Here is a 9,346-nt window from a genome sequence, read left to right on the forward strand (position 1 = left end):
GCACATTTATCACGCAGAATTACCATAAAATAGAACTCTAACAACACACTAACAATCTCTAAGCAGTTTATTCTAACAATCATGATATTGAATATTAAAGAAGATTGAGTAGACTTTATATGAAAAGTCATGATTCTCCCAGCAAGAGTTTCTCTCCGGTTTTCTCTCGGTCGAGTTCTTTCTAAAGCGTCATAATCTTAAGAAAAAAATTACAAGCTTGTTAATCTATGACTTGTGTGAAGCTTCTAGCTCTTTAAAGTGATTATATTTCTGTTGTAGATACTAGTTAATTAATTAATACTTAGTTGCAATCGGTTATCTGGTTTCAACAACTCATAATTGACCTTAGTTAAGACATAATCACTTATATGGTGAAAAAATCATTTTTCCAACAATCTGTATAATAAATCATTTTTAAAAAAAATGTCATTATTTTTAAGTAACGTCTAAGGCTTTACCTCATTACATTTTAGACCTAAATAGATAAGATGGAATAATAAAAGCATAATAAATCTAAGATAAATTTGTTCAACATATCCTAATGTCTTCTTGTAGCTTGATGATTTCTTTTTCACTTTGTCTTGTTTAAGCTTTGCTTTGTCTTCATCAAAATGCATATGAGCATATTAATTTCGATTTCCCATTTAGATGATGGTGAAAAATCATAAGGTCTTTAAAGCTTTCCAGTACTTTTTTATGATAGGTGTATGAATAACTTTCTGCGAGTTTGTACTTTTTTGGGTACTACCAAAGGTAGACGTGCTCAATTGGGTGAAATTTTTGAATTAGATTGTGCTACTTTAAAATCGGATGGTGTTTTGCATAGCAAATGTATTCTCTCACTTTTTTGAGTAAGGAACTAATTTATTCCAGAGTTCGTGGTTGTCTCTCCCGACTTTTAACCCCCTCTAGATAAGCTTCTTTTGAAATTGTTAAATGATTATACACTTTAAAATAGAACAAGACTTAAGGAGAAAAATGAATATCTGATGAATTATGTATATTTTTGTATAAATTATTTTTGGTACTACTGCGAAGAAGATTTTGCTCCTGACTTTGTCACAGTTTTGATGTAGATACGAAGATCACAAAAAGAAGAAAAATGAAGAAGACTATGAAGACATAGAAGATCAAATTTCAAGAAAATTAGAGTCTAAGTATTCAATAGATACTTCTATCATTATGCTCAATTTATATTTAGTAGCAATGCTTAAAGAAATTCAAAGGAATTTAAAATTGTTTTTGAAAGAATTGGAAATTTTTTGAATCATTTTCAAAATGCTAAGTTATATATTACTTGACCTGAATAATATGATATTATATCTACGTAACAGATTACTTGAATCGTGTGACAGTTGGTAACAATTATTTACTTGACTAAAAAAACAGTTACACAAACATAACTGACACATGTAACCATTATTACATACATAACAATAATCATAAATTTGTAATGATATTTTATATCCTAACTTGAAATCCTAGCAAAAGAATTTAGGATTTATTAGCGATAGAGTTAAGAAATATTATTAATTATAGAAAAGAGTACCAAAATAAAACATTAAAATAAAATAAGATTTTAGCCTATTATTTTTCATCACTAAATCCTCCTCCTTATTATTTTCATCTTGATCCTCCCTCCCTCTCTTTGTTTCCCATATATCTCCTTTCATCTCTTCAACCCCCAAACACATAGAGCAAGTTAACTCTGAATTAAACAGTGTAACGAGAATGGGTGAAGGGAGAGAAGGAGATTGGGAGTGTAGTAGTTGCAACAACAGAAACTACGCTTTCAGATCATTCTGCAATCGATGTAAACAACCACGACTCCTCGTTGATACCAAAACTCCTTCTGATTCCAAATGGCTTCCTCGTATTGGTGATTGGATCTGTACCGGTTAGCCCCTCCCCCTTTTATTAATCAACAAACCTTTTCTTCTTTTTTTTAATCATTTGCATTGCATATGGGGAATAATGAGTTTGGACATTCACGTTGAGCATTCAAAAATTAACAAGTGTATTTTGGTTTAAATTTTCAGTGGTTTAGTCTTGAGTCCTTGTTAGCTTTTGATACAAGTGTTAGAGCTAGATGAGAGTATCCGTTTTTGGATCGGAACCGGTAGAGTTTGTTTGGGAGTTAGATTTCGGAGGGGAATAAATGGAAAAGGAGTGCTTGTGAGTCATCTTACAAGTGTATTTCATGCCTTCCATTTCCCTTCCTTCCCCTCCAAAATCTAACTCTCAAACTAACCCTTAGAGTCTGTTTGCGAGTTGGGTTTTGGAGGGAAGGGAAATGGAAGACTTGATAGCTATGAAATACATTAGTGGGTTGACTCTAAAGCCTTTCCTTTCCTTCCGAAACCCAACTCGCAAATAAACCCTTATAGGCTTGAAAACGAGCATTCTTTTGCAAAGTGGATAAATGTTAGTCACTTCTCACTACTTACTAGCATAAGAATTCTTCTGTGACAACAAAATTCTTCATCTTGTAATTTCATTCGTATTCTAGCTTTATGTTATTTGTTTTAGAATCTTTTCGCTCTCAAGGACAGAGTTATGCCACTATACATTGTGTTCTATTTGTTTCATACATGTCTAGAAATTTCCCAGTACTTCATAAAAAAATGATGCTCATCTTTAGCATGGGATTCGAGTTTTTGCTTATGATATTCATGAGATGAAGAACATGCTATCCACTAGGTTGAGATGTTTGTGCTTTTTGTATGTGTATTTTGTGTGGGATGGACGGGTTGGTGTGCGTATTCTTGGCTTCCTTTCCCTCTGGCTGCTTTTTGGGTCTGGGTTTGTATGCAATGGAACAATAGGTTGCACTAACAACAATTATGCATCAAGAGAGAAGTGCAAGAAGTGCGGACAACCGAAGGAAGTAGCAGCCATGCCAGCAATGGCAATGACCGCAGCATCTTTCCCAAATTATTTAAACTACTTTGCCAGGGCTTCTGGAGGACCAGAACATAAGATGAATATTGGATTGATTGGCAATGGTGCCCCGTCGCATTCATTTCATTTAAACTCCAATTGGCCTGTTACTGGAACAGATAAGTATGGTGTCCATCCGGTTTCTGTATGGCTACCCGGGGGAAATTATAGTTCTGGAGTTCCGTATGAAAATTCCCCCAATCAGAATCCATCTGTTCCAAACGGATGGCGCAGTGGGGACTGGATCTGTAACTGTGGTTTCCATAATTACTCATCACGTTCAAAGGTATGGTCTTGAATTCTACTTCAAAATGATGATGAGCTATGAAAGTGTTGTAGTTGTTCATTGTTTTCTGATTCAATGTTGAAATTATTTGCAGTGTAAAAAATGCAATGCTTTTCCACCGGGTATGACTTCCTTTCCTTTCTGAGTGTAGTATATATTGTAAGTGAAAATTGCATAAGCAGAATGTCTATCATTGTTTGTGTGAGTGCGCAAGTTTCAGAATACACTATAGATGATTGCCAATGCTCCTTGGGCTCATTACTCATAAGATATTATTTTGTTAATATTGAGGATGAAATTTTTGTAGCAATTGATGTTAAAATCTTGCCTTTTCCACTTTTTTGGTGAAAAGCACTTGGGACGAAACGGTTAGCTTCTGAAGACCTGGTTTATGATTTGGACAAGAAGCGATTGAATGTTGGACCTGTAAGGATTTTGGTTTTTTAATTTGTTTCTGATCTTCTGCTATGGTTTTAAGATTCTGTCTTGAGAGTTTGCATATGCTCTCTCTCTTTCTCCCATTTTTCTTCTCTTCTTACAGTCTTACTTATTGTGCAGACAAATGATCAGCAACAAACATTTACAAGTCTAGAACAAGTGGTTGGAACCAGTACAGATCCAAAACCTGGAGTCTTCCCGTCTTACGCGAGCATAAACTCGAGTTCGGCTCCATGTTTGCCTTTGCCCACAATGTTTCCACCTCAACTTCCTATACCTGCACTCCTTGGAAAAGGGTAACTAATTCCTCGCACATGAGCTTTGTATCATATTTATTATCTTTGTACATCTAAACACTTCGTTACCAATGTTCATCTAAACTCTTCAATAATGCTAGGTATTTACACTTACCAAGGCTCATAATTTAAATACTTTTTACTTATGTGTACTTATCAGAGCAAAACAATGGCGTAGTGGAGATTGGATGTGTGCAAATTGCAATAATCATAATTATGCTTCCAGACTACAGTGTAACAGGTCATTTTCTCTTCAATCGGTTTACTTCTATATCGTAAGATGGTGGAAATTGAACACCTTCCGATTCAAGATAAAATTGTGCATCACATTTGTGCTCATGCATTTCACTTATTAATCAATTCTCATCACTCGCAGGTGTCAAACTCAGAGAATGGTGCCTGCACAACCCGTCAATGTTGCCTAATGTCGAATTCATTAGTAATATTATTGTTGCCTACCCTAGTTTTGTTGAGTTTTGCTTTGGTTTTCTACCGTGTAATTTTTCTACTGAAAGTTTATGTTCTAAAAGGACCCGTTATATTTGCATAAAGACTTAAGTGGTTACCACTTAGAAGCATGTATGTTTTCTGGAAGTATTTTCTATTTAATACAGAGGATTTTGGATGTATTGTGATATGATTATTCTATGAGTGTCATATCTATGCACTGTTAGTGTAAAGATTTATACACAGACATTACATCATTCACCATACATTTATATTACTTTCTTGGAGAGTCAATGATAATTAATCATGAATGATTCACAGTGCAGTGCATATATTTTATATTTATTTTCTGTTGTTCTATTTGCCTTTAGCTCATTTGCTCCTTTTCTTTCCTTGGTACCAGGCTAATGGGTGCAGGTAAAAACCATTGCTCATATTGAGGGAAAAAGATAGAAAAAAAGTCCATCAAACTAATCTATTCTCACTTTGAGATAAAAAACTGCATATAGAAAACTTGTTCTTCATCAGGATTATTAATCTGTGTGTATATGCAACACAACAGGAACCTTGTTTAGATTTGATCCTACACTTTGCATAATCAATTGTCTATTTCTTAACACCTAAAATATCTGATGCATAATTGATTATTTGAGAAAATTTTGTGTGTATATATTGAAACAGCAAAGTAACCTCACCTTTTTATCGCCCAAGAGTCGTAGATGGCATCCATGAGTTCGCTGAAATTGTGGATTAGGACTGCGATTTTCTGGGGAACTCGTGCCTTTTATGCACAAGTTCAGTACGTCCTATCACTTGATAGTGGCTAGGATATTGGAGAAAGACTGGAAACATGAATTACAAAACCCAACTAGATGAAAGACTACTTTTTTGGATTAGGATTAATTTCAGTCTCTAACTTATTAGGGAATATTTTCTCTTATGAATAGTTGTCACCCTTGATCTAGCCATGTGTATGGTTTAGATCAATTAAATTCACTACTCTTTTATTATAAATTAGTAAATGATGAATGAAGGAGGCATGAATGAATTTTCTAGATTTACAATCTTCTTAAGTATTTCTTATATCTTTAATCTTATCTCCTTCCTAACAATTTGGTGCTTTCATTTCTCCTCATATGCCTCCCAAAACAATCCAAAAAGATCTTGATGACTCCATCTCTACTTTACTCATGGAAAAATTGAAGGAACATCAAGAGCAACATGATGCTAGACATGCTGTCATTACCACAGTCTTGCACAATATCACAGAAAAGTTGGTTGATATCAGATTCCTCCCTCCAGACCCACCACAAGGTACACCAATTCACCTTTCTTCCTCTCCCCTCACTCATAACAGTCCCAACCCTCCTCCACACCTTACCCCCACACTCGACCCACAAACTTCATTTCCACATTTCCCACAGACACCATCACAACCAAGACCACCTAAATTACAACTTCCATTTAATGGCTTAGAACCCCTTGATTCGGTTTTTCAAGTTGAGCAATTTTTTCAGCTTTACATGGTACCTCATGATCAACGTCTTACTATGATTTCATTCTATATGCATAGGGAAGCCTTAAGTTGGTTTAAATGGATGTTCCACAACTCCCAACTATCCGACTAGCAGACTTTGACACGAGATTTAGAGACTCGTTCTGGCCCATCTTCCTACACTAATCACCAAGCTGAATTATTTAAATTAAAGCAAATGGGGATTGTTGCTGAGTACCAAAAGCAGTTTGAGAAATTATGTAATCGTATTTGAGGTCTCTCACAAGAAGTCATTCTTAATTAATTTCTTTCTGGACTTTTGCCTTAAATTAAACGTGAATTAGCTATTTTGCAGACCAAATCCATTTCAGAAGCCTTAGGCCTAGCTAAACTGGCGGAGGAAAAAGTGAAAGATACCCATCGTACCATCCCTAGACCCTCACGGTTCACATCCCACCCTGCCCACCATACCCTCAAAAATTTCCTACCTCCACACCACCAGTTCACCAAACACAGCCTCCTAATTCCCCACTCCCGATCCGTTGCTTATTATCCACTACATAAATGCAAGAGCGACGGGCACAAGGTCTTTGCTACAATTGTGACGAAAAATATTTTCCTGGACACAAATATTAACCAAAAAATTCCTATTAATGTTGGAAGATGATCTCACCTCACTCATAGATTCTACCTTACAGGCTATTGAGCCCATTGCTGATAAGCCTACCACTATGGACCCCCACTGTTTACTCTGAGGATGTTCTTCATTTTCACATTTCTGATCAAACTTTAGGGGGCCACATTTCCCCTAAGACCCCCAAATTCTCAGGCTCATTATTTGACCATCCTATGATGGTACTGGTTGACACAGGGAGCTCTCATAACATTCTGCAACCAAGGATTGCATCCCACTTACACCTACCCATCACTCACACCCCTCAATTTTCGGTCAAGGTAGGTAATGGGGCACATATATATTGTAGTGGTCTGTGTGATAACACCAATCACATTGCAAGATCAGGAGTTCATTATTCCATTCTACCTACTTCCCATTAAGGGGGCATATGTGGTACTTGACATTGAGTGGCTTCGCACTGTAGGGCCCATTATTTCTGACTTCTCAATTCTATCTATGTAGTTTACTGTGGGAGACCAGACTATCACTTTAATTGGAGAACCATCTATCAACATACAACCATCCACCCTCCATCAATTCACTAGACTTTTTCAGACAGATAGTATTGCTACCTTTCATGCTATCACCATTATACCCACTCAACACTCCATAAACACAACCAATGACACGCCACCTATCCATCACAACCTCCTACCCCTCATCCAAACGTATAACAACATTTTTCAAACCCCTACTACTATACCCCCTTCTCGGCCTCATGACCACTTCATTCCCCTCCTCCCAAACTCTGCCCCTGTCAATATTAAACCATACCTCTACCCATATTCCTAAAAAGAAATCATGACAACCATGCTACAAGACATGCTTAAATGTGGTATTGTTATACTCAGTACTAGCCCTTTTTCCTCCCAAGTTCTCTTAGTCAGAAAAAAAGATGGCAATTGGAGATTTTGTATGGATTGTGGGCTCTAAACTCTATTACCATTCCTGACGGATTTCCAATACCCACAATTCATGAGTTATTAGACGAATTGGGTGGCACAACCATATTCTCCAAGATTGATTTGTGCTCAGGGTATCACCAGATCAGGGTCAACCCTTTAGACACCCACAAGATGGTTTTTTGGACTTTTGATGGGCATTATGAATTTATGGTCATGCCAACCGTTTGACAAATGCCCCATCCACCTTCCAAGCGGATATGAGAGTACACCGAGATTTTATACTGATTCACCTTCTTGTCCACCAAAGACTACGTCCAGTACTCTTGCAGCACAAAATATTTCTTCACTAAATATTATGAGTGGTAATTACAATATCTCACATCGAGACCTCTATGTACCTTACTCACTCACTAATACTTATGTCACTCTTGGAAAACACCCTTTCCAAGTGACCTCTATGTACCTTACTCACTCACTAATACTTTTGTCACTCTTGTCCACCAAGACTAAGTCTAGTACTCTTGTAGCACAAGAGATTTCTTCACTAAATATTATGAGTTGTAATGATAATATTTCTCTCCGAGACTTCTATATACCTTACTCACTAAACGTCAGTTGTGCCTTTAAGATATTTCATGATTCTCTTAACAACAACTAAGTGTGATTCTTTTGGTTTAGATTGATAGCATGCACACAGACATACACTAAACATGATATCAGGTCTACTGACAGTTAAATATAAAAGAGATCCAATCATATCTCGATACTTTGATATTTCAATGCATTTTCCAGCTTTATCTATATCAACGTAAGTACCAGATCCCATAGGAGTAGCTATTGGCTTGCAGTCATCCATATCAAATCTTTTTAGCAAATCTCTACAATACTTGGATTGACTTACAAAAATTCTATTATCAAATTGTTTGATTTGTAATCCAAGGAAGTAATTTAACTTACCCATCATGAACATTTCAAACTCTCCTTGCATCATTTTTCCAAAATCACTACACAAACCTCAGTAGTAGAACCAAAAATAATATCATCTACATAAATTTGAACAAGAACAGTATGATGATTTATTTTCTTTATAAAGAATGTAGCGTCGACCTTTCCTTTGGTAAATCCCTTTACAAGTAGAAAATTTGTTAGACGATCATACCATGTAAGCTTTACTCGTAAGAGAGTAGCCTAGGAAGATACCTTCATCAGCTTTTGCATCAAACTTGCTTAAGTTATCTTTACCATTATTTAAAACAAAACATTTACAATCAAATACATGCAAATGAGAAATGTTTGGTTTTTTACCATTAAAGAGTTCATATGGGGTTTTCTTAAGAATTGGTCTTATAAAAACTCAGATTAAAATATAACATGCACTAATTACTGCATCAGCCCAAAAATATTTTGGGAAGTTAGTTTCATTCAACATTGTACGAGCCAGTTCTTCTAAAGACCGATTCTTTCTCTCTACAACACCATTTGGTTGTGGTGTTTTAGGAGCAGAAAAATTGTGATTGATGCCAAGATCTTAACATAATTCTTCAAATGAAGAGTTTTGAAATTCTCCCCCATGATCACTTCTTATAGTAGCAATTTTTAGTGAATTTTCATTTTGGACTCTTTTAGCATAAACACTAAAGGCTTTTACTAGGCTTTGAATGCCTCATTCTTATGAACTAAGAATAGAGTCCAAGTATATCTCGAAAAATCGTCTATTATAACAAGAGCATAATAGTTACCACCATAAATTTTTGTCCTTGAGGGGCCAAATAAATCCATGTGTAGTAACTGCAATGGTCTATCAGAAGAAACAATGTGCTTAGGTTTAAAAGAAGTCTTTGTTTGTTTACCCATTTGACAAGC

General features: G+C 35.9%; 1 protein-coding gene across 3 annotated transcripts; it reads left to right on the forward strand.

Moving 5' to 3' along the window:
- On the forward strand, positions 1,615 to 4,597 carry LOC109330476. Of its 3 annotated transcripts, none has more exons than XM_019564666.1 (7): positions 1,615 to 1,897; positions 2,826 to 3,226; positions 3,321 to 3,348; positions 3,579 to 3,652; positions 3,797 to 3,960; positions 4,121 to 4,201; positions 4,337 to 4,597. In XM_019564666.1, the coding sequence occupies exons 1-7, from the start codon at positions 1,732 to 1,734 to the stop codon at positions 4,383 to 4,385; spliced, it is 963 nt and encodes a 320-aa protein (XP_019420211.1). In that variant the 5' UTR covers positions 1,615 to 1,731; the 3' UTR covers positions 4,386 to 4,597. The 3 variants fall into 3 exon arrangements, with proteins under 3 accessions (XP_019420211.1, XP_019420210.1, XP_019420212.1); XM_019564665.1 differs by having other exon boundaries at positions 1,617 to 1,897; positions 3,785 to 3,960; XM_019564667.1 differs by lacking the exon at positions 1,615 to 1,897 and adding an exon at positions 2,601 to 2,753 and having other exon boundaries at positions 2,807 to 3,226; positions 3,785 to 3,960.

This window comes from Lupinus angustifolius, chromosome LG17 (genome assembly GCF_001865875.1).
Source record: "Lupinus angustifolius cultivar Tanjil chromosome LG17, LupAngTanjil_v1.0, whole genome shotgun sequence".
Classification (NCBI taxonomy): Eukaryota; Viridiplantae; Streptophyta; class Magnoliopsida; order Fabales; family Fabaceae; genus Lupinus; species Lupinus angustifolius.

What these genes read in the sequence shown, in the direction of transcription:
- LOC109330476 (XM_019564665.1), top strand. Translation starts at nt 1,732, where the DNA reads ATGGGTGAAGGGAGAGAAGGAGATTGGGAGTGTAGTAGTTGCAACAAC. An exon ending in AGCGATTGAATGTTGGACCT is followed by an intron (nt 3,653 to 3,784) that starts GTAAGGATTTTG and finishes CTTATTGTGCAG; the next exon opens with ACAAATGATCAGCAACAAAC. An exon ending in TCCAGACTACAGTGTAACAG is followed by an intron (nt 4,202 to 4,336) that starts GTCATTTTCTCT and finishes CATCACTCGCAG; the next exon opens with GTGTCAAACTCAGAGAATGG.